Source organism: Gigantopelta aegis, chromosome 5, assembly GCF_016097555.1.
Source record: "Gigantopelta aegis isolate Gae_Host chromosome 5, Gae_host_genome, whole genome shotgun sequence".
In the NCBI taxonomy this organism is placed as follows: Eukaryota; Metazoa; Mollusca; class Gastropoda; order Neomphalida; family Peltospiridae; genus Gigantopelta; species Gigantopelta aegis.
The window spans coordinates 36046170-36071661 of record NC_054703.1 but is presented as its reverse complement, the minus strand read 5'-3'; the positions used below and the strand labels follow the sequence as shown (position 1 = coordinate 36071661).

Below are 25492 nucleotides of genomic sequence, written 5' to 3'. Positions count from 1 at the left end.
CACTCGATGACACTACATTGTGTCATCATTATTTATCTTCGTATTCAATTTGTTTTATATATTTTATCGTAATTGCACTTCGTATCCCGTTTTTATAGGTATAGCTGTTTAAATTACGTTTTTTATTTTTCAAATACAATCAGATGCATTGGTAATCATCAAAATTAAATACGAAGAATCGAGACAAAGGGAGATAATTTAATCATGCACTTTTACAAAAAAGTAAATACGACTTCTATATTTTCACTGTAGCTAAAATACAGTGAAAATATGACTTTTCACCGGATATGACTTTTATGGTTTCCGTAGATCTATATATTTCATTGCCATGTATATAATAAAGATGTATATTAGTTATGCATCTTTCACATTATCAATCACCAGTGACATTGGTTTGCACTAAGTAATCAACTTTTAACTGTATTGTCTGTTAGAACATACATGTATATTTACAAGCCCTGCAATTGGCCACTCATGACAATCGACATTGCAGTGGAGTTTTTAATTCGACATTGCAGTGGAGTTTTTAATTCTCCATGGAACCTTTTCGCTGTAACTACCATGTATATTCAACTTTTATTTCCATGGCATGTTTGGTTTTTTGCCCTATAGACATTAAATATTCTTAATTACAGGGGTTGCAAATATATATAATACACACACACAATACAGCGTTCGAAATGAGCACTTGTCCATTTGTCCTGACAATAAAATCCAGTCTACATGTTCATTGTGAAAATTATTTGATGCCCAAAAAACAGAAGACAAAAAAAAAGAAGAAAGAATGAAAAAAAGAAAGGAAAAGAGAGCTTAATTAAGTTAAATCAGATAAAAATATGAAAATCACATCTATATATAGGGAACATTTTGTTCAATATCAATATCATGTTACTATTCACCAAATACTCAAGTTTTAACAGATGGCTGCACAATTCTAAAACATAGTACATGTATGTGTATGCTAATCAATTTTCAAACTCAAAGGCCTGCATGTCACCATAATATAATAAATTCTAGATTTTCATTCCCACCAATTCCAAGGACAAAGACACATCACCACATGTTTTCTGCTCAATGTGCAGTACAATTTACAATGTCCTGAAAATATTAAATAAAATTAAAACTTTGCCCTCCAACCCGCTTTTAAAAAAACAAACTTGGATGGAAATCTAGCATTTGTTTCATTATGGCCTTAACAACCGTCACTATAGAGCAATTTACAGGGCTAACTCTGGCACTTGCCAAATTCACTAATTGTGAGTTTCAAAAATAATTATTGCCAATTATTGGTGAACTAAATGAAAGTTTGTTGGAAAATAATTTTGGGGTTTTGCAATATTTTTTTTTTTTTTAGACAATTTGGTGAAATTGTCTGCTGACCAAGAGCTAACCCTGCTATAATCAATATTTAAGATTAACATTTTGAGAACAAGCCTGACCTACAATATGTATATGTATGTATATATATGCAAATTACTTTAAAACTTTTTTCACCAGAGTATCAAACCATTGTGTTGTCAGTGCAGTCTTCCAGGAGTGAGGCTGCATGTGATGGTCCAACAGACGTTGTTTCTGAATTCACGCTGTGTTTCACTAGTATCAAAGCACTTGGTTTAAGTTCAGTGAAGATTCCAGGTGGCTGTGATGGATCAAAGGATGCTGAACAGTCTTCTAAAAGGATATCTGACAACCTGTGATGATCAAAAGATGTTTCTGTGATGCTGAACAGACTTCTAGAAGGGTATCCGATGACCTGTGATGATCAAAAGATGTTTCTGTGATGCTGAACAGACTTCTAGAAGGACATCTGACAACCTGTGATGATCAAAAGATGTTTCTGTGATGCTGAAAAGACTTCTAGAAGGACATCTGATAACCTGTGATGATCAAAAGATGTTTCTGTGATGCTGAACAGACTTCTAGAAGGGCATCTGACAACCTGTGATGATCAAAAGATGTTTCTGTGATGCTGAACAGACTTCTAGAAGGGTATCTGACAACCTGTGATGATCAAAAGATGTTTCTGTGATGCTGAACAGTCTTCTAGGATATCTGACAACCTGTGATGATCAAAAGATGTTTCTGTGATGCTGAACAGTCTTCTAGAAGGGTATCTGACAACCTGTGATGATCAAAAGATGTTTCTGTGATGCTGAACAGACTTCTAGAAGGGTATCTGACAACCTGTGATGATCAAAAGATGTTTCTGTGATGCTAAACAGACTTCTAGAAGGGTATCTGACAACCTGTGATGGATCGACAGATAATTCAGTTATGCTTATTCACCAGTAAACGTGCAAGTCTTTCAACGGGAACATTTGACAGGCTCAACACAACACAGCACAGCTCAACACACCTTTACACATGTGCTTTCAAGAAAATAACGACCGTCTGCTACTGCTTAACTACTGGATGAATGAATAACAATACATGTTTGTACTTTTAAATTGGCACTGCTGATGAAAGACTTTGCACACATATACATTTACATCACATTTGAAATCTCCTTCTCCTGAACGAATCAACACGTTTGTTCAAGGAATATAAATTTGTATTTATATTGTGTCTTACATAAATACATGGCGTTTGAATTGTCATGTGAAGTTTGAATATGTTGCTTCATTAGTTGAAATCAATTGAAAACCTTTCGCACTTACATGCTGCACAACTGAAAGATTTTGTAAATTCACTGGCTGCACACTTGAAAGTATTTTCAAATTCCTTTCTCTGACATGAATTATTAGGTGATCCCTCAAGGAATATCTGTCTTTATATTGTTTCTCGCATTCATGGCATTTAAATACATTTTCACCCGTGTGAGTTGCCATATGTCTCTTTAACGAACTGCTCTGTACAAACTCTCTTCCACACTCACCACATTTGTAGGGTTTCTCACCAGTATGAAGCATCATATGGAGTTTCAGGTACTTGGGACTGGTAAAATCTTTAGCACACACAGCACACTTGTAGGGATTTTCAAAATCCTTGTCTCTCATGTGAGTCAACAGGTGATCCTTCAAAGAATATTTGGTTTTATATAGATTCTTGCAATGATGGCATTCCAACGTTTTTTCACGCGTATGAGTTGTCCTGTGGAATTTTAATCCACCTTTCCGTGCAAAATATTTCCCACAAACCTCACACTTGTAGGGTTTCTCACCGGAATGAATCATTGTGTGCTTCTTCAGATACCCAGGTCGACTGAAACGTTTTTCACACACCTCACATTGGAATGGTTTTTCAAAATCGATTTCTCCCGAATGACTCGACATGTGTTCTGTCAAGGAATGTTTGTCTTTGTATTGTTCCTTACATACACGACATTCAAATGTTTTTTCACACGCACGTGTTGTCCTGTGAAATTTTAATCCACCCCGCTGTGTAAACCGTCTTCCGCACAGATCACACTTGTAAGGTTTCTCGCCGGTGTGCACCAGCATGTGTTGTTTCAGGTACTCAGACCGATTAAAAACTTTTGCGCACACCTCACAGGTGTAAGGTTTCTCGCTGGTGTGAATCAATATATGATTCTTAAACTGATGGTCAAAAGAAAAATATCTCCCGCATACCGCGCACTTGTAGGGGTTATCGGGAGAGTGCAGCAGCATGTGCTGGTTCAGTTTTGAACTGACCATGAACGACTGCCCACACAAGCCACATCTGAAAGGCCGGCTGTTGCCGGTGTGAACAAACAGCATGTGATGTCTCAAGCTCACGGACTGGTTGAAACTTTTCAAGCATATCTTGCATTCGTGAGGCTTCTTTCCGGTATGGAGGTTCATGTGCTCTTTTAAGCTGGAGTTGTGAGTGAAGGTCTTCAGACACTCCCCGCACTGGAACCGCTTGATGGTCATTTGGGGCACCAGGTACTCGGTCAGGTTGGTCTTGTGTTTAGGACCTTTTGTGGACAGTACCTTACATTCGAACAGTTTTTTGTCAGTGCTGACAAACTGTGGCTGTGCCTGTGAGGAGGAGCATGTGCTGGTGGTGGTCACATTGCATTTAAACAGCTTTTCACCATTTTCCATAAGCCGCTGAGATTTTTCTGTAAAAGATGTTGACGACATATCACATTCAAATGATTTTTCACTGTTTTCTCTAACCTGTGGCTGTCTGTTTGAGGAGCATGTGTTAGTGGATGCATCGCTATCAAACAGTTTTTCACCATTTTCTACAAGCTGTTGTGGTTTCTGTATACCAGATGTTGCAGACAGAACACATTCATATGATTTTTCACCATTTTCCACAAACTGTCTTGGTGTAAAACATGCTGTGGGTGCATCACATTTCAAGTAGTTATCAACATTATGAATCAATATATGTTGCTTCAAGTTCGAAGACAAAGCAAAACATTTCAAACACACAACACATTCAAAAGGTTTCTCCCCAGAGTGAACCACCATGTGTCGCTTGATGTGAGATTTAGCTGAGAAGAGTTTCATGCACATTCCACACTGGAAAGCTTTTTTGTCAGCAGGAGCTGAAAGTTCTGGAGGGGATCTCGAGGTAAACCTTTCTGAATTAACTTCGCGATGAAGACATCTACCTCCATAATCTCGGGACAGGATGCCTTTCAGATACTCATCTTTAGTCACCATGATGAACACACCTGTAATAACAAAATTGAAACTGTTGGCATCATCGAATGAATGAATGTTTATATAAGGACACCCCAACACATCAAAAAAAAAAGAGAAAAAAAAAAAGAGATTGGCTATTGGGTATCAAAGGAGAAAGTATAATTACAAAATATGTCACCTTCATCAAAGTCAGCATTTCGTTCAGGCCTCTAATAGTCTATATCTGTAGCTGGCCAAAAGTCAGATCAATTCACAGCGTTACATGTATTAGCAGTATATAGAGACAATGCACTCAACACATTTTATTTATGGTTATATGGCATTGGACATATGGTTAAGGACCACACAGATATTGAGAGTGGAAACCCGCTATTGCCACTTCATGGGCTACTCTTTCCAATTAGCAGCAAGGGATCTTTTATATGCACCATCCCAGACAAAATAGCACATACAACAGCCGTACCCTGATCAAAATCCTAGGGGGGTGGGGCACTACTTTTTATAAACAAATGAAAGACTGTACAAATTAAACCCTGAGAAAAAAGAAAGGTGAGATTCTCAGGGGGGCACCCACCCCCACCCCCTTATTTAGTGTCATATTGTTATATGTCAGTCCATTGTTTTGCTTTGGTGCCAGAACGTACATCAAAGGAAAGGTTTTTTTGTTTGTTTAACAACACCACTAGAGCACACTGATTTATTAATCATTGGCTATTGGATGTCATTCATTTGGTAATCTTGACATATAGTCAGTCTTTTTAGAGGAAACCCTCTATATTTTTCAGTTAGTAGCAAATGATCTTTTATATGCACCATCCCACAGGCAGTCTAGCACATACCACAGCCTTTGATATATCAGTCATGGTGCACTGGCTGGAACAAGAAATAGCCCAATGGGCTCACAAACGGGATCAATCCCAAACCGACAGTGCATGATCAATCGACTGCTCTAACACTGGACTACATCCCACCCCGAACGTAAACATCAATGCACTTTATGTGGTTTGTAGTGACAAATCAAATAATGTTTAGTCCTCGGCCAAATTCATTTCAGTAATGCCATTAGCGAAAAACAACGGCGTAATGGTTAACAACTAGGGCGTGTCCCTTTAATTCATGCATTAATGTTATTTGTAACAAATCAGATTTACAACAAAAAAAATAGTACTAAATATTTTAATTTCCATGGGAAAGGGGGGAATGTAATACATTGCATTATGGAAACTTTGTATATATTTGGGATTCGCGGATGGTTACATGTAATTGGTTTTCTACTTTATGCTGACAATGTGTTTGCATACTGCATAAAAATTGATGGAGATCCCAATCATGTATCCCTTTCCTGTCCTGGACAGAGGAGCCGCCCGAGGCCTGCACCTGTGTCCATGACAGGTGTGCGCTACAACAACTTGCTCTGAATGTGCACATTAAGCGCTATGACCTGACCTGATCTGACCTGACACCAATCAGGTAATCAACTTTTCTTTTTTGACACGATTGTAATGTTTTGCTACAAACTTTTACTTTCCTTTTAAATAAAGTGTTTCATAAGGTATACCAAGAAACGTTTTATAACTATTTAGATATCTCTTACTCTGATAATATATACTTGTTAAAATTTGACTACGATCGTTTTGGCGAAGACATGGTTGTAGTCTGTTTTCGTTGTGATCATGTTGATGACTGAATCAATCACAACATTGCGTAATATACTTCCGACTCTGCCATGTGCAGACAGGGTTTCTGCCAGAGGGTAAAACGAGTATGGCGCCATACCCCCAAAAAAATTTTTTTAAGTTACGTAACATTTTTACAAAATTAATGACTCTTTATCATTATTGTATGATTTTCTTAACCGTAACCCTAAATGTAACCCATTTTCTTTGTGGGGTAGGCTCCCCATAACCCTTGTTGACCGTGGATGCATTCAGTTCCATAGCGCCATACCCAAAAATTTCTTTCTGGCAGAGATACTATTTTGTTAATGGAATATGGTTTTGTCGTTCAGATTTAGTCCAAACCTCTCTTAAATATTGATTTTTATCTCCACGAAATCGAAGGCGTGTTTGTCTATGGACTTAACAAGGCAAATTTTCATGGTATACAGCGACTATTTCACCAGAATTGTCCCCTAACGTGACTATTGCTGATCTGTTTAAATATGAACTTTGGTTCGGTCGCCAAAGAGGCAACCATGTAAAATATTTTAAGTCTCCAAATGAAAATAAATCGATCGCAATGTAGAGGCCTGTTAAATTATACAGCTGTCAGTGATCAAAAAGTTGATTTTGTTTAACGACACCACTAGAGCACATTGATTTATTAATCATCGGCTATTGGATGTCAAACATTTGGTAATTCTGACTCGTAATCATCATAGGAAACCTGCTACATTTTTTTTTAAATGCTGCAAGGGATATTTTTGTATGCATCATCCCACAGACAGGATAGCACATACCATGGCCTTTGATAAACCAGTCATGGTGCATGTCAGTGATCGAACATTGTCTATTTCATAAATTTTTCATTTCTTTTTAATGATATTCAAAAACAGACACACCAAACCCCAAGTGGAGGCGAACATGATTTTTTGTGGGGTCAACTGGTAATTGTATTAGGGGCAAACTGAAATATTGGGGGGTGGTGGTGAACGAAGTGGCGTGGGAGGAAGCAGATTGACAGTATAACATCCAAAAACTTACTTTTGATAATAATTCAAGATGTGTCTGCCCATTGAAACTGATCTCCTATGCCAAATACATTTTAAAAAATAAAATTGGGGAAACTCAAAAATTTATCCGACAAGTCAGTGTTGACACAACTTGCCCAAATGGCAAGTTTAAAATGGCAAGTTAGTCAGGACTTCTAGATTATCATAGCCCCACTCCCGTAGCTAGTGATATTCCATGTCGGGCTAGTAAATAACCACTATTGCCATGCCCGACGGCTAGTGTAAAACATTTGTCAAATGTTGCAGTTAAGTCTATTTTGTAAATATAAATATTCTGTCCCCACCCCGACCCCCCAATGTTTTTAAGCTCTTTCTTCCCTTTTAGGTGACATATCTGTTTATTACTATTATTTAGTAAAATTGTATGAACTTAAAAGTACAGTAGGGCTAGTGAATTTTTCATTGTGGCTAGTACATTTTAAAAATCTCTGATCCCATGGCTAGTTGATTTTATAAAAATTCTAGAAGCCCCAAGTTAATAAAAAAATACCAAGTGCACACCCTGATAAGTGGCCCGAGAACTTTGCCAAGCAAGATGGACTTTGTACAGGTACTAGTATAAAGCTATGATCGCTCTCTGCCGTCAGAGATCACTCTATAGCGAAAATGTGGAATGGCAGAAGTACAACCACACACTTAATACCTATGCATTGACATTTAGCGTCAAACTTAGAATTTCTGTTGTATTAGAGCAGGAATCTTTGTCTACTGTGCGGTAGTCAGCCATTCTGCGTTTTCGCCATAGAGTGATCTTAGTTCGAAGGGATGTAGAAAGTGTGGTTCTTTTTACGTCTGAATATTGTTACATACCCTATACATATACGGTATATAGCTGGTTTTGTTTTGAGATATTTTATTGATCAAGAAAGAATCAAAAGGATTGCACAACAGGCAGAGCCTATATAAGTGCTCTCCTAAACAAGATGGACATCAGACAATATTCATAATCATATATATCTAAAGCATAATAACAATGTCTAATGGCATGAAATATTTAACATAATTAATATTTTTTAATATATAGTAATAAAAGGTACAGAGTAGATAGAATAGAAATGGGATAGTCGAGAAAAATATAGTAATGATCATATTGTTGGAGCTAACCGTATACATGTATATATAGCTGGTGTTCAAAACTTGTGGCACCATGGACACACAAATCAAAAATGTATAACCTACCGTACTCACTAAATCCAGATTGAAGTACTTGCATCATTAACAAAATAAATCTTCAATGACAACCTTAAACAATTATATCCCTGCCATGTTAAATTTGCTAAGTTAAGGGAAGCAACTCACTGTGCACGTTAAGGAAAGTATTGACTTAATGTCCCCATGCACTGACTACTGATCGTGCACCGACTACTGATCGATGGCCGAGAGCAATCATACTGTGCAAATGGACAGTATTAATTTCATTTCAACTTATTTTCGTGCTTATAACCAATTAAGGTTCAAGCACACTATCATGGGCACACATTTCAACTATATCTATCCAGGACAGTGGGTTAGTTGTTAGTTGGTTAGTGAGAGAGAAGAGGGTGTAGCAGGGGACAATATTTCATAATCTTAGGTAACCAGAAGTCCATTCATGAGAGTTTAACTTAGGTAACCAATTGTTCAGTTACTGGAATATATTTCTCGTAACCGATGAGTTAGGCCTACCTACCTAAGCCTAAAACACTTGAACTATGGTTCTGTGATACATTGGTGGTTAAAAAACATAAACTGATTTTCACTTTCATTACTGATACATGGTACTTTTAATTTTACAATGTAATTGTTCACCAGGTAACCGATTGGCAGTTCTTGTGATTTTAAAGTTGTGTATACCGACACGTAAACAGGACAGCAGTTCTCGTGAAATATTGTGCCCTGTCTTAGACCTACCCACTGAGCTCTTAAGAACTCGCTCTGGGTTGGATCCGGTACTGGGCTGCGAACCCTGTACCTACCAGCCTGTAGTCCGATGGCCTAACCACTGTGCCACCGAGACCGGTAATTAATGGGCAGTAAAATGGGATTGGCACGAGATGACCAAACACTGCAACAAGATGACAAGGTATTTGATGTTAAACGTTACATAGCAAAGGATTGTTGTGGTGTTAGAGCGGGAATCTCTGAATACTGTTTGGTGGGCAGCGATTGCCAGAAAATTACATAGCTTGGTCTCTGACTGTAGTCACAGCTGAATATCTGTTCAAATGTCCGTCTAGCCCTCTACAATAAGGTGCTCGGGCTAGAATACTGGTTAATTGTCAACCTTCCTAACTGCGTTATATGCTTCAAATTTTGTTCACTTTGTTTTCTCGTGCACGGTTCGTGCAATCAACATCCGATTTGTTGTCATTGGTATGTTGTTCATTTATGAGGTTTTTCTCCACAGTTCACGAACATTTTCATAAACAATGAAGTTCAGAAAGTAAGTATCTAAATACAAAACTTTACAAACCCCTAAAACCATTAATTTTACTAAGTCGTTTTTGTTCATTCCTTAAAATTACCGATATCAGGTGCACATGACTCGTAAAAATTGACTTAAAATGGAGAAAGATGAATTAACATTCGGTGCATGTCACATGACCTGACACGTGCCAGATCAACAAGGCCAAGGCATTTAATTTTTACGATTTTTAAGACCCCTGTTGTTAGAATTTGTTTTCAATTATTATATTTGATTTGCAAAAGGTATGCTACATTTTTGTGCCTCTATTGTAGTGAATTGTATTCATAATCCATTCATAACAATTGTAAATAATTTTCAGTGTGTAAATTGTGTTAATTATGAATCAATTCATTAAAAAAATTATATTTTACAAACTATTCACTGGTATAAAAGTAATGCCTATCAGTATTGACATCAAATGTTAGTGATGTGTGTTGATAAAACACGGACCGGACCAGAACACTTGACAAATTGAATTTTTCCTTTTAAAAAATATTAAACTAAGTAAACTAAGTGTTCGTCAACTGTGCATAGTTAAGAAACATATTTTTTATGTAGTGGCCTTAAATGAAAAATGACGAACCGCACATGCACGTTACGATACTTTTTGCAAATTAATGCGTCTGAACGCAGTTAGAAATGTCGCACTCTTTACTGTTTACCAGAGGGTGTTTCACTTTTGTTTACTAGTAACTAGAATGGATTTGTTTTACATTCACATTGTTGATTTTTTTGTTAATTGATTACAATCTATTTTGTTTCATGTATCGTAGCTGAAAAATGTAGAATAATATTTCCGTAAATATCGTATTCGTGTTTTTGTCGTTAGGTGAAGACAGTTTGGGACGTCAATGGTACTGGCCGAATACTGGGGACCGAATCATAGTCACTTCGTAGCCAAGTCATATCGTACCATCCATTTCGTACCATGCTGCCTGGTTATTTTGTACCCTAGTCATTTCGTACCCCAGTCATTTCGTACCCTAGTCATTTCATTCCAGTATATAGAAAACGAATTGACTATAGCATAAAAGCAGTGTGTTTTGTTTTAAAACTTTATTTTGACAGTTTGAAAACCAGAACACATCATTGTGCAGCATATCGTTATTGATACCCATAATACCTGTCAACTGTTATTTCCATTTTACCTGACAAGAGCCGTATATGGTATTTACTACTAACTGCCAACTTCGATTTTGTGTGAAATGGCTCCAGATAATTAGTCAAAAACAACAAAACAATATAATGGACCAACAAAATATTATTTATTTATTAGGTCTTCTTTTCAAACTTGCTTATTTGCATCTTATTTGTTTAAGAAATAAACAATAACAGCCATTAAAACATTAACTACCTTACTGATTGCCAAGTTAGCCAATTGATAATGTTTATACAAAGTGGCAATAATTTTTAGTCTTTTGCTGATAAAATATCCCTTAAATTAACCACAAATGTGTAATTTAATGCTATTTTGTAAAAGACATTACCGGGGTGATTGTTATAAATTGTTATACCATGATACGATATGACTTCCAGTTATGGTACGAAATAACCAAGGTACGAAATGACTAGGGTACGAAATGACTTTTTGCAATGGTACGAAATGACCATGGTACGAAATGACAAGGGTACGAAACGACCAAATTAGGTACGAAATGACTATGGTACGAAATGGCCATGGTACGAAGTGACTAGCAACCCTGGGGACCAGTGCCAGTGGGGTCATTGCCCTACATAAACTACTATATGAAGGAAAAAGTAACAATTAACTCGTCCATTTTATAGTCTTTGTCACCATTCATGCTAAAACAGAGCAAATTACGCCAAAATTCGCTAAATGTTTACCTGTTGTGACTTGCGAAAGATAAAATGCATGTTAAAGGAAACGGAAATAGATGGAGGCACAAGGTTGTACTACACCAAATAAAATCCCACTGGCGAGAGTGTTAACGTATGTAGTTAAAAACATACTATATCGATGTATCTCAAACTGCATTCGGCTAAGGGCAACAACAAAAAAACATGAATACCATACGATACTTTTTGGAATTAATATTCTACATTTTTCAGTTACCCCCAAAAATAACAAAGTGTACATGTAAAACGAATCTATTTAGTTTCTGTGTCCAGGCGCATGCGTTTGGAAAAATAAACTTTTTCAATTTTTAAAGCCCCTACATGAAAACAAAAACGGTTCTGAAACATGAACAGATGGTCATTTTTTAAAAGGAAAAAATCAGTTTGTCAAGAGCAGTCGGCTCAGCCCCCCCCCCCCCCCCCCCCCCCACACACACAACTGATCGCTAACACGTACTTAATGTGCAGTACAAATAGTATAGGCAGTAGGCTACGTTTATACCAGTGAATAGTTTGTAAAATATAAATTTTCTGATGAACTGATTTTTAATTAAAACAATTTGGAATGGAATGGAAAATGGTTTAACGTGCACATTCAGAGCAAGCTGTTGTAGCGCACGCCTGTCCTGGTCACAAGTACCGGCCTCAGCCGGTTCCTCCGCCTAGGGCAGGAAAAGGTTGGGGTGGGTGAAGGGGGGGGGTCCGCCTACACTGGCAGGTGCAAGGGAGCACCAGCAGTCCAACCATAGTTGGTAACATGCAGGGGGTGGTATGGTGCTATGTAATTTCGAATGCCCCGTAGGATTAAGCCAAAGGGAAATGAGTGCGCACTTTGATGAAGGAAGTTTGGCACAATTTTGATGGACGTTCTAAAAATAAAAGGTAGGGAGCTACGTATAGGTTTGGAATTTAGTAGGCCGAGAGTAGCTCGTAGTTAAGACCTGCGGATGATGAGGTGTCTCCCTAGGTTGCCCATAACGCCCTTAGAAAGGGCCTGATCTGTTCTGATCGTGGCATGACAACCCAGGAGAGACTCGGCGCAATTATGTATATACAAAACAATTTGTACATTCACAATTATTTACAATGGCTAATTAATTGTGAATGGACTATGTTTACTATTTACCACAGTTGGGACACAAAAATGCAGCATTATACCTTTTGAAAATAGAATATAATAATTGGAAGAAAAAAAGAGGGTGTGAAAATAATAATTTAAAAAATATGTTCTGGCATTGTTGATCTAGCATGGGTGAGGCCATGTGACACGTACCGAATGCTTTTAATATAGTCTAGACCCCATTGCTAAAATCCATGTACACTCACCTAGTAGCGTTTTTGTTTAACGACACCACTAGAGCACATTGATTTAATAGTCATCGGTTATTGGATGTAAAATATTCTGGTATATTGGTATAGTCTCAGCGAGAAAAACCGTTAAATCAGTAGAAATCTTCCATATGCCCCATCCTAGACAGGATAGCACATACCACGGCCTTCGACATACCAGTCGTGGTCTCACTGATGATGCCCTCGACACCCACTGCCCTTCCATTTGTCACCCCTGGCACCCAGCGCTCTTCCATATGTCGCCCCCGACATTCACTGCCCTTCCATTTGTCGCCCCCGACACTCACTGCCATGCCACTATTTGTCGCCCCGGCACACTTTTATATTAACACACCTTTACACTATTATAAAGCAAATATAAAGCAAAATATCTGAAAAGTGGGGGCGGCACATGCCCCCCCCCCCCCCCCACCGCTTCCTACGCCAGTGTAATTTACATACATGTGTAACTTGTCACTACTGAAAACGTCTTTGTGGTATTTTCAGCTCATGCTATTGTGGTACTTTTTGTGTAAAATGGGTGTAGCCAACTTTGGCCACGTTTATTGGGTGTATTTATTTAAACCAATATTCTGGAAGAAAGAGTTGGGACAACAGGAGTTGTCCTTTTCAGGCAAACATGTATTTATTTATTTATTATTTATTTCAACTTATTTTCGTGCTTATATCCAATTAAGGTTCAAGCACGCTGTCCTGGACACACACTTCAGCTATCTGGGTTGTCTGTCCAGGACAGTGGGTTAGTGGTTAGTGAGAGAGAAGAGGGTGTAGTGACCTTACATCTAACCAATGAGCCCCTTAAGAACTCGCTCTGGGTTGGAGCTGGTACCGAGCTGCGAACTCTGTACCTACCAGTCTGTAGTCCGATGGCTTAATCACTGCGCCACCGAGGCAGGTTGCAAATATGTATTAAACAAATCCACGGGCCTACTGATGTTAATAAAAGTGTTATAGCCAACTGACGCTATATAGAAACATATAGCATTTTGACAATTGTGGTTTGTGGCCACCATCGTCCATCTTCTCGCGTTGCACGTCACAGCAAACAGCCACAGACCACAATTAATTTCGCTATATGTTTCTATATAGCCTTAGTGGCTATAATACTTTTTATTAATATCAGCAGGCACATGGATTTTTGTATGTACCTTTGCCTGCCTGGGGGACACATACTCTGAAAAGGACAACCCCTGTTGTCCAGCTCTTTCTCTCAAGATATTGGTTTAACCAAACACACCCACTAAAAGTGGCCGGAGTACACCCATTTTACAAAAAAACCCCACTACTTTTGCATGGGCCGGAATGACCACAAACAAGCCTTCAATGTCAACAAGTTACACATGTTTACAAACTACATGCTCTCCCCTGTCAACTTCAGTCAAATAGTTGCCACTTCATAGCTGTCTGCCATGAAATAATCACAGTCAAATAGCAGACTACATGCGCGGACAAATTTCTGGACAACCAAATGGGAAGATAACTAATCTGAGGCCAAACGATGTGCCCTTAAATGAGCATTTTGCTGTATTGGCCATTCTCTGAAAGAATGTTACACCCGTGCACCACATGTGAGAAACGGCATACGCAGGGCTTGTTATTGTGACGTCACTCGCTGGTTATGACTACACGATTGTTGTCAGTTTTGTAAACGTTTACAATAATTGACAAAATAAAAAGACAAGCAAATTCAATGATGTTCATAATTTTATTTTGTTTTATAATCCTCCTTGGCACTACAGTATTTGTTTACAAGTACGAAATACCCAGCATAGAAACCTCTATCTCGGTACCGGCTCCCACCCAGAGCTAGTTCAATGAATCAAGGGGTAGATGAGAGGTAAGGCCACTACACCGACTCTCTCAGGACTCTGTAACAACTAACCACCAACCCACTGTCCTGGACAGACAGCCCAGATAGCTGAGGTGTGTGCCTAGAACAGCGTGCTTGAACCTCAACAAGATATAATCATGCAAATAGATACATGTATGTATAAACAAACACTCGTATTTCAAACACTTCACATACAAAACCGTATAAAATATATCAAACGTAGGCCTATGAAAAGAACTAAAATGTATGGCGTAATTGTTATAGTTGAAAATAGTATCACAAGCACGCAAGCAATACCTTTTTTGTTGTTTTTTAACACCACTAGAGCACATTGATTAATTAATCATCAGCTATTGGATGTCAAACATTTAGTAATTCTGACACGTAATGATTAGAGGAAGCCCGCAATCTGATTAAAATTAGCTCTACTGGGTCTACCCAGGTAGATCTAACAGCACTGCGTGGACTCCCATGTCCAGGTGACATTTCATCTATAAATAAAAATTCAAATATCGACCAATTACACTTCAAACACTTCACATAAAAAACCGTATAAAAAATGTAAAAAGTATGAAAAGAATTAACATGTATAGCGTAACTGTTAAAGCTTAAAATATCACATGCAAGCAATACCCTTTACGCTGGCAGTGTATAAAAAAACAGATAGCTAAATTGTGTGCCCAGGAGAGCGTGCTTGAACCGTAATTGGATATAAGCACGAAAACAGATTATAATATAAACAATCAAACAATTTCACTCCTATTTCAGAAATTTTACTTTAAAAAACCCACGCATACAACTTTTGTATGGCGTAAATATAGTTGAAAATACAATGTAGTATCAAAAGCATGCAAAACACATTTTTAGCTGACAGTGTTCGTAAAACATAATGGGTACCCCGGTATATTTCATAATTATGTTGTTTCACACAATTTTGTTTTCTACACACATTTTAAGCATTTAGTTTCAATATGAATCCGCATTTTTGCCATCATATGGGTTCGTCACGCTGTTGAGCTAATCTTTAAGATGTTGAAAGCCGAGTCGTGTTGTAGATTCGCCTTTATATTAGTCTGCTGTTACGTGAAACCAATATCTTCAAAAAACATAGTTTCTCTTTATTATAAGTTTCTTAAATTTCAAAACATTATTCGCCTCTTTGTCCATATTTTGTATGAATTAATCTTATTGTAAAATAAACTGTTCTCGAGTTTTATTTTTTTTCGCTATTTTACCCACTATTCGGCATTTCCCAAAGATAAATTATCTCTTCACATTACAGATTTTTAGAATTTTCTCAACTTTATTTGTCTTTTCTTCATTTTTATTAATATTACTTCTAATTAATGTTTTGTTGTTGTTGTTCGTTTTTTTGTTTGTTTTTTGTTTGTTTGTTGTTGTTTTTTGTTTGTTTGTTTGTTGTTGGTTTTTTGTTGGTTTTTTTGTTTGTTTGTTGTTGTTTTTTTGTTTTTACGGAATATGCAACACTCTGGTTGTAGGATCAATTCCTCTCAACCTTTATTTTCTTGCTGTATATATTCTTTTTACCTACTATTCAGTCGCCAAAAATGTCACATCTCTTCACATGATAGATTTTTAGAAATTTATCCACTTCACTGGCCTCTTCATCCATATTCTGTATGAAAAAATCAGCTTGTATTATCTGGCCTGCCGTGTTGATCAAATACATCAGCGCGGACTTTACCAATCCTCCGTTTGGTTTGCTGTATATCAAACTTTCAATAGCTTGCTTCAAATAGTCTAAGTACTCCCTCTTGAACATGTCGCTAAAGGTGGCATCTTCTCCCTCACCATGTGTCGTCTGCTTCCGGAATTCCAGAAACAGCAATTCCAATATTCGCATGTCTCTCGTGACAGATTTACGCACCAATGAGCGTTTTTCGCGGTCCTTTTTCGACTTCTGCCAGAGATGCAAGCCGATCTTTTTGATCATGCTGTTGGACTTGCAGACATTTCCAACAGGATCCTGATAAAACTTGGACAACACATTCACAGTGAAGTCTTCGTCTTCCTCGCACGAAGCTAGCATCTCTACGGGCACCGGACCACTTTCAACTGCTGTGTTGTCCACGATGGCTTTACTCCGACACCGTTTCTTGTGCTTGTAGAAGCTCCGTTTTGCGTAAAATCCCTTGCACCGCTGGCACACCACCGTTTGGGAGCTGCCTGACTTCTTTTCTGTCATCAGAATTTCATTGTTAGAATTCGCAAGCAACATCTTATTTGTCAGGAAAATAGACCTCTTTTTGAAATGATCAAACGCTTGCAGTCTCGCCGTTCTAGGCATCTGCAGTGCATTCTTCACTTCCAAGATGTCTCCGTGCTTCAAACTGATATGGCGGGAAAGTTTCGAGTTCTGACTGAAGAAGTCGCAAAAAGGGCAAGGTCGTCCAGGGCGGACGTATTTCTGATCAGCTGAAAATAGAAAAAGGAAAGAAAGGAATGGTTTGTTTAACAATGCACTCAACCTGGACTGAGATGCTCGTTTAGGGCAGTGGGGGTGGAGGTGGGGTGGCGTGGGGGGGGGGGGGGGGGGAGAGGAGCTGAAACCTTTACACTATACCTACATGTAAATAGTTGAAGTTTGTTTTGCTTACCGACACCACTAGTGCACACTGATTAATGATTAATAGTCTATTGGATGTCAAACATTTGGTAATTATGACACGTAGTCATCAGAGGAAACCCGCTACATTTTTCCTGATGCAGCAAGGGATCTTTTATATGTACTTTCCCACAGACAGGAAAGCACACACCACAGCCTTTGACCAGCTGTGGTGGTGTACAGATTGGAACGGGGAAAAGTCAAATCAGTTGAATGGATGCACCGAGGTGGTTCGATCCTGCGATGCAAGCATCTCAAGCGAGCACTCAACCGACTGAACTGAATCCAGCCCCATACATGTAAATAAAGGCCATTAATCAGTATTTCACATCAAATTCAACCTACTTGTGAAAATAATTTTACACATAAAAAACCCCAAAACCAAAAACAAACCCCAACCAACTAAAACATCACACACACACACACACACACACACACACACACACACACACACACACACACACACACACACACACACACACTCACTCTAACATGACTTAAAAAGCTAAAATCTCTATACTATACCTAAATAAAGGACATTTCGTAGCATTTCACATCAAATCAAATCTACTTTGTGAAAATCATTATATACATTAAAAAAGCTGACATCAGTTTAGAAAGCTGCAAAATCAAACGTCTGCCAACACATATTGCATCAGACCAGGGCCGGATTTAGACCGTATGGGGGTGGGGTGGCAGGGCAGGGGCCCGGGGCACTTCAGGTTCGGGGGCCCTTCAACATAAAAATTATATTTTATAATTATTACATTTTTTTAAATAAAGGAAGTCCTTAGTCCGGGAAGCCCTCTGGCGGGGAGGGGGGGGGGGGGCAATTGCCCCATTTGCCCCCTTATAAATCCGGCACCGCATCAGACATATGGTTTAGCAGGGCCTAGTAACTTGACAAACTTGTGTCAATCCTTTTGTTGTTTATGCAGTCAAATAGGTTTTCAATAATAAAAAATAAATATGGTTAAGGACCACACAGATAATGAGAGGAAACCCACTACATGGGCTACTCTTTTCAATTCACAGCAAAGCATCTTTGATATGTTTCATTTACGGGCGTAGGAAGGTGCCAAAAGGTGTGTGTGTGTGTGTGTGTGTGTGTGTGTGTGTGTGTGTGTGTGTGTGCGTGCGTGCGTGTGTGTTGGCAGATTGTGTGTGACACACGTGTGTATATGTATATACACATACATGTACATGTATAAATATATTTAAAAAATCGCTGCTGCTACAAAGTGTGTGTGTGTTGCAACCCCACCCCTCCAGCTTCCTACGCCAGTGCCATTGAACAGACAGTATAGTACATATCATGGCTTGTTGTTATGCTAGTAGTGGGGCACTGACAGAATGAGATATAACCCGATAGGTTTGATCCTAGAATGCATGAGTTAATATACTTGTACTCACAATGTACACAGTGGTGAAAATTTAACCATTACTATTGTACTCACAATGTACACAGTGGTGAAAATTTAACCATTACTATTTAAGTTAAAACGTAAAAAAAAAAAAGTTTGAATTGTTTAACGACATCACTAGAGAACATCGATTTATTAATAATCAGTTACTTGATGTCAAACATTTGGTAATTTTGAGATATAGTCTTAGAGGAATGAGATGTTTTATTTAACGTCGCACTCAACACATTTTATTTACGGTTATATGGCATCGGACATATGGTTAAGGACCACACAGACATTGAGGGAGGAAACTCGCTGTGACCACTTCACGGGCTACTATTTTCAATTAGCAGCAAGGGATCTTTTATATGCACCATCCCATAGACAGGGTAGCACATACTACGACCTTTGGTGTACCAGTCGTGGTGCACTTGCTGAAGCGAGAAATAGCCCAATGGGCCCACCTGCGGGGATCGATCCCAAACTGACCGCGCATCAAGCGAGCGCTTTACAACTGGGCTACGTCTCGCCCCTTATAGACTTAGAGAGGAAACACTACACTACTACTAGAGAAATTTTTTTTTCATTAGTAGCAAGTATCTTTTATATGCACCATGCCACCGGCAGGATATTTATATGCACCATGCCACCGGCAAGATAGCACATACCACGGCCTTTGATATACCAGTTGTGGTGCACTGGCTGAAACGAGAAATAGCCCAATGGACCCACCAACGGGAATCGATCCCAAATCGATCGCTTATCAAGCGAGCGCTTTACCACTGGGCTACGTCCCGTCCGAAGTTAAAACGTAATCCACTAGAAATTACTGTAAAGTTTAAATGTACATATTTATATAAATATCTGATGAATGTGTGATAATTAGGAGATAAACAACATCTGACGTCAGATTGGATTTCGTGCTTTTAACACCGCTATGACATGTCAAACTGAACGCGTTAGCGTGATGTTTTAAATGTAACATTTAGCGGTGTTAAATGCACGATAGACTACCTCCAATCCATCTTCATAAATCAAGACTAATATTCGTTCCTCGTATTCAGCCTTGATACATGTTGTCAAGAAATCGTGCCACAAAATCCAATCTGACGTCAGATGATGTTCATCTCCATTCTACCATGGCTAAAAACGTGTTCAATGACGAACTATTTTTAATCCGTGGAGCAAAAGGTAGTGAATTGGCTAGACACGGCCATCTTTATTGGCTGTTGACAGTTAAATCAAAACATACGACTGTAGAACTTCGGACACATTTAATCAATGGTTATAAAGGAAAATTCATGTACAAGAAAAAGTAAATAGAGTTAGGCCTACAAACTATTTTCTGTTAACTGACATTACGTTTACGGTTTATAATAATTATAGGCCTAATTCGTGTGGGGAAAGGGGTGTTGGTGTGTGTGTATTTATCGATATAAGACAGTCACAAAGCAAATGTAGTAAACAATAGCATTGTTTATTATGACTGGTAGCTTTATACATTGTTAACATTTTCTAATAATGAAGAAGAAAATGTTTCATTTAACTACGACTCAACACATCTTATTTTCGGTTATATGGCGTCAGACATATGGTTGACCACACCGATAATGAGAGAGGAAAGCCGCTGTCACCACTTCATGCGCTACTCTTTTCGATCTTTTATATGCACCATCCCACAGACAGGATAGTACATACCACGGCCACGGAACGAGAAATAGCCCAATGGGTCCACCGACGGGGATCGATCCTAGACAGACCGCGCATCAAGCGAACGCTTTACCACTTGGCTACGTCCCACCCCTTCTAATAATGAAAACAATTTTTTATAATAAAATACACCCCCCATTAATGAACCAACATGTAACTTTTAATACAAGCTCAATTATTGGAATAATTAATTATTTATCACAACGTTACTGTCCCCAATTTGAAAAAAAAACAGACATCCCAGCCCGGATATTTTATGAAACATTTGTCGACTTGGAAACGGAAGAGGAATCTGGTGCAGGTACGTTTGGCGCATCATTTTGTAAAATAGCCGAATAGTGACGTTTTTGAGCGGTGGACGATTCGGTTTTGCAAGAAGATAAACTTTGTTCATTTTTGTGGCCAGTAATTTTGACTATTTCTCTAGCCTCCACCCCAGCATGTGACAGAAGAGTCACAGCGGTCGACCGTACACACTGGTTAGTGTATTCCTTACTGAGACGACAGTCTTTTGAGATCCGTTTCATCATCGTGGTCAGCGCGTTGTGTCCTAAAGCTTTGGTTGTGTACCAGAGTTTATCGCGTTCAGTGGCCTGCTTTCGAGGTTGCTGGAAAAAGGTGTTGTTTTGGGGGTTTAATTTGGAAACATATTTCCGGAAGGAGAAGACTGGGCATGAGGGAGTACCAGTGGCATAAATGAATGTTTTGCTTTTATCCGTGTCGCCAATACCACCAGGGTGGTTTTTAGTGGCCTCCCTGTGGGTCATTGCAATATACTCACAACCAACATCATCAATGTTAATTGCAAAAGAACCTCTGGATAACTGTCGCTGATTCTCACACACCCTACGACCAAAACCCAGAGTAAGATCAAACCAGACTTTTTGCTGCAGTTTAGTGGGATCATCTACGCTTTGCTGTTTGCGGATTTTAAGTAAATCCTCCTTAGAAATGGCTTCATGGTGTGTAGGATTAGCAAGACCTAACTGCTTTATTTTTTTCAACATGGCAATGAAAACATTGTTAGCAGTGTGAAAGTCATTGTCTTGAAGAATGTTGATGCTCCTTTCGCGTGGAGGCTGGCGGAGATGTCGCTGGATTGCTGCCCTGAGTCCTACATAGGACGACTTGGAATAGAAGCTGCCATCGGTGTTTCGCACCTCAGCATAGAATTTCTTTAAGGATGTATTCAGTTTGTCCGGAGAGAGGGTCTCGAACTCCTGTGACCCGCCGCTGAACTCTAGCCACTCTAGTAAAGATAATATGTAAATGTAAGAGGTCAATATTAAAAAACAACAAACAAAGATAGCAGCATAGGACAGCATGCAGGCAGCAATAGGAATTGTTTTATTTTTAATGACGCACTCAACACATTTTATTTACGGAAGGAAATGTTTTATTTAATGACGCACTCAACAATTTTTTTTTATTTACGGTTATATGGCGTCAGATATATGGTTAAGGACCACACAGAAATTGAGAGAGGAAACCCGCTGTCACCACTTCATGTGCTACTCTTTTTGATTACCAGCAATGGATCTTTTATATGCACCATCCAATAGACAGGATAGTACATACCACGGCCTTTGTTACACCAGTTGTGGAGCACTGGCTGGAATGAGAAATAGCCCAATGGAGCCACCGACGGGGATCGATCCTAAACCGACCGCACATCAAAAGCGAGCGCTTTATCACTGGTCTACGTCTCGCCCTTCGCTAAACATGAGTACCCACTGCTAACAAATCATGCCCAAAATGTGGACATAACCCATTCAGAAATAATCTCCTTTGATTAAATTCTGGATCTGCCCCAGAGATCAGCTGATTTTTATATCGTTTCCCTACAGTTTGCATGTAAATTGTAATATAGAATGATCCATTATAGTCATATTCATGAGAAGCGAACTTTAGGTAGCATATTTGTAAAATGCCCTACCCACAAAGATACGAAAAATGTAAAAGAAAAACAAAACGTAATTTTCCCAAATTTTACCCTAAATGACCGTTAAATGTTACCTTTGTGTGGGTACCTACTCTCACAATAAACCGCACCTACCCGCGCCATAAAGTATACCCTGTACAAACATCAGTAAGCATTGGCACCCATTTTTAACAAACCATGCTCCAAAATGTGGATGTAACCTTTTCCTAAACATCTTCCCCTTTCGTTAAATTATGGATCTGCCCCTGAAATTTCAATCAGGAAACACCCCTACTAGATAAACAATGGATATATCTATAAACCAAAGTAACATTATAAACATTACTGATCAATACTATTGGAAAGAATTAAAACAAACCAATGATTTGTGTCAGTTACATCATATTATATATTCAGGAACAATGACCTCCATTTGACCTTGAAAATATTGGTCAAATTGACTAATTATGAATATCCAACAAAATGGAAATTTAGATATTAAGCGTCACAGAAAACATTTTTAGAGTTTAATCTCCCTTATAACTGAAATTTGGTGTCTGTCCCGTTGACTGTTGTTTTTGGGTAGCAGCAGATCGAAAGAAACACTGACGTACCATTAAAAGTATGCACATTCCGAATTAACGTACAGGTTTAGGCAAGTACGAGTTGCAGATCTGAAATGTACACACATTGTTACGTAAGAATCAATGTACAAACCTTCCTGACCTTCCTAAATGCTTTTGTATATTTTATCTTCCGATCATGTGTAATTTTTTTTATTTAAATAGGATTTTCGTATGTTATATTATTAAAACAAAAGATAATCGGACAAACTACCACCCACCCCCTTAAGCGTAAGTTACGGGTTTGGTGGTTTCTTACCTTTGAAAATTTTAACACCCCATGTAGTCGTTTTCAAGGTACTTTTGCTTTTGGAGTCCAACACTATGGATTTTAGTTCTAACTCGTCCACAGTCTTGAACCTCTTTTTCTTCGGTTCTTGTTCATCTAAAAATATTAATTTACTTATTTAACATTTGAAATATAAAATGTAATCACAATTTTGGAGATAAACATCATCTGAGGTCAGATTGAAGGTACTTTATCGTGCATAATGCATTTAACACCGCTAAATGTAACATTTGGAGGTGTTAAATGCACGATAACCTACTGCCAATCTGACGTCACGGTCAGATGATGTTTATCTCCATTCTACCATGACTAAAAAATGATACAAATTTCAAATCATTGTAAAATGCAAGAATATAACCAAATAATGCGTTCGGTATGAAATGTCATTTAGCGGTGTTAAATGCACGATAAACTACGTCCAATATCATGTCAGATGGTATTTATCTTCTAATTTAACACCGCTAAATGTTACATTTAAAACATGACGCTAACGCGTTCGGTTTGAAATGCCATTTAGCGGTGTTAACAGCACGATAAACTACCTCCATTCGGACATCACGGTCAGCTGATGTTTATCTCCTATAATTCGATCGTCTGCTACTGTTCTGTACACGCTACATTTAGTTAATGTTTAGTCTTGTAAAAAATACAATCTGTGTACTAACTTTCTTTCTGTTCTTCGCTTGTTCCATTGTGTTCCCCGTCGCTGGGTTCCATGTCGTCATCGAACCATTCAGGATTTATTTCTCTTTCTGGATCGAAAATATCCACCAGCGTTCTGATGTCAAACGTAGCTGTCATCTTGGATTCTTTGTTGATAAGCACCTATTCATATTCCTTCGCGAGTAAAGCGGCCTAATTAAATCAGAGGTGGTTATCGTGAATTTAACACCTCTAATTTAAGATATGTAGCCCATCAGAATCGAGTATTTTCCAAAGTCAAGGTAGAAAGTATATTCTCAGGCAATTCTTACATTAGGAACCTTCAAATAGTAATTCTGAAAACAAACAAAGGCACCCCTCCAAATTGCTGTCATCTTGTGACAACTATTCATTATTGTATTTTCTCTATTGAAATTGAAATCTGAATATGATTAAAACATTTGAAAGCATTTAATATCTTACCTGTATGATCCAACATATGTGTTTTCAAACCCCGACTCTCTGAAAAAGATTTGTGACACACACCACATTTGAAATGTTTCTCAGCGGCCGTATGACACAACATATGCTGTTCCAAGTTGTCTCTTCTTGCAAAACATTTCCCACACTCTTCACATTTGAATGTATGACTCAACATATGCTGTTTTAAGTTATCACTTCTTGCGAAACATTTCCCACACTCTTCACATTTGAAAGTATGACTCAACATATGCTGTTTTAAGTTATCACTTCTTGCAAAACATTTCCCACACTCTTCACATTTGAAAGTATGACTCAACATATGCTGTTTTAAGTTATCACTTCTTGCAAAACATTTCCCACACTCTTCACATTTGAAAGATTTCACGCCAGTGTGGATCAGCATATGCTGTTCAATGCCTTCCTTGGATTGAAATTTCTTTAAACACATTCCACATCTGAAAGGCTTTTTACCGCTATGAATCAACAGATGCATCTCCAGATCAAAGCTCCTTGTAAAATCTTTTGAACAGACTTCGCATCTGAATCTTCTGTCATCAGAATGGTTCAGCATATGATGTTTTAGACATTCCCTGCGAGAGAATGACTTGTTGCACACTGTGCACTCTAAAGGACCATCATCGAAATGTGTGTCTACGTGTTTCTTGAAGTTAAAACAAACGTCACATTGAACAGTCTTATCATCAGAATGAATCAACATGAGATGTTTTAGACAGTCACTTCGAGGGAATGACTTGCTGCACACTTTACATCGGACAAAACCAGCATTATCTTCATCAACATCAGAAGATGTCTCTAGATGTTTCTTGAAGTCAGACATATGCTCAAAGCATTTATTGCACTCGTTGCATTCCAGATGTCTGGGGCTGATAGGGACCAACATACATGTGCATGTATCTCTCTTCAAACTTGCAGTGGCTGCCAGACACTTTGAACAGTGGACACATCTGAACGTTTTCTCATCAGTGTGGGTGTGCAT

The 25492-nt window shown here is 38.4% G+C and overlaps 2 protein-coding genes across 2 annotated transcripts in view; both read right to left on the bottom strand.

Annotated features, from left to right (window-relative positions):
* The window catches only part of LOC121373697 (cell death activator CIDE-B-like), a 118299-nt gene that overhangs the window by 72652 nt on the left and 20155 nt on the right, over positions 1-25492 (bottom strand). The gene's annotated exons all lie outside the window — the stretch shown is intronic.
* LOC121373129 overlaps positions 568-25492 on the bottom strand; it is a 27727-nt gene continuing 2802 nt past the window's right edge. Inside the window, exons 2-8 of the mRNA XM_041499580.1 lie at positions 24496-25492; positions 23341-23466; positions 20801-21786; positions 20080-20089; positions 16381-17231; positions 13122-13281; positions 568-4726 (exon numbers count right to left, since the gene is read on the bottom strand). The exon at positions 24496-25492 is cut by the window's right edge and continues 346 nt beyond it. Of these exons, the coding sequence (XP_041355514.1) occupies positions 2595-4726; positions 13122-13281; positions 16381-17231; positions 20080-20089; positions 20801-21786; positions 23341-23466; positions 24496-25492 (5262 nt within the window). The 3' untranslated portion in view covers positions 568-2594. The remainder of the gene's footprint in view (positions 4727-13121; positions 13282-16380; positions 17232-20079; positions 20090-20800; positions 21787-23340; positions 23467-24495) is intronic.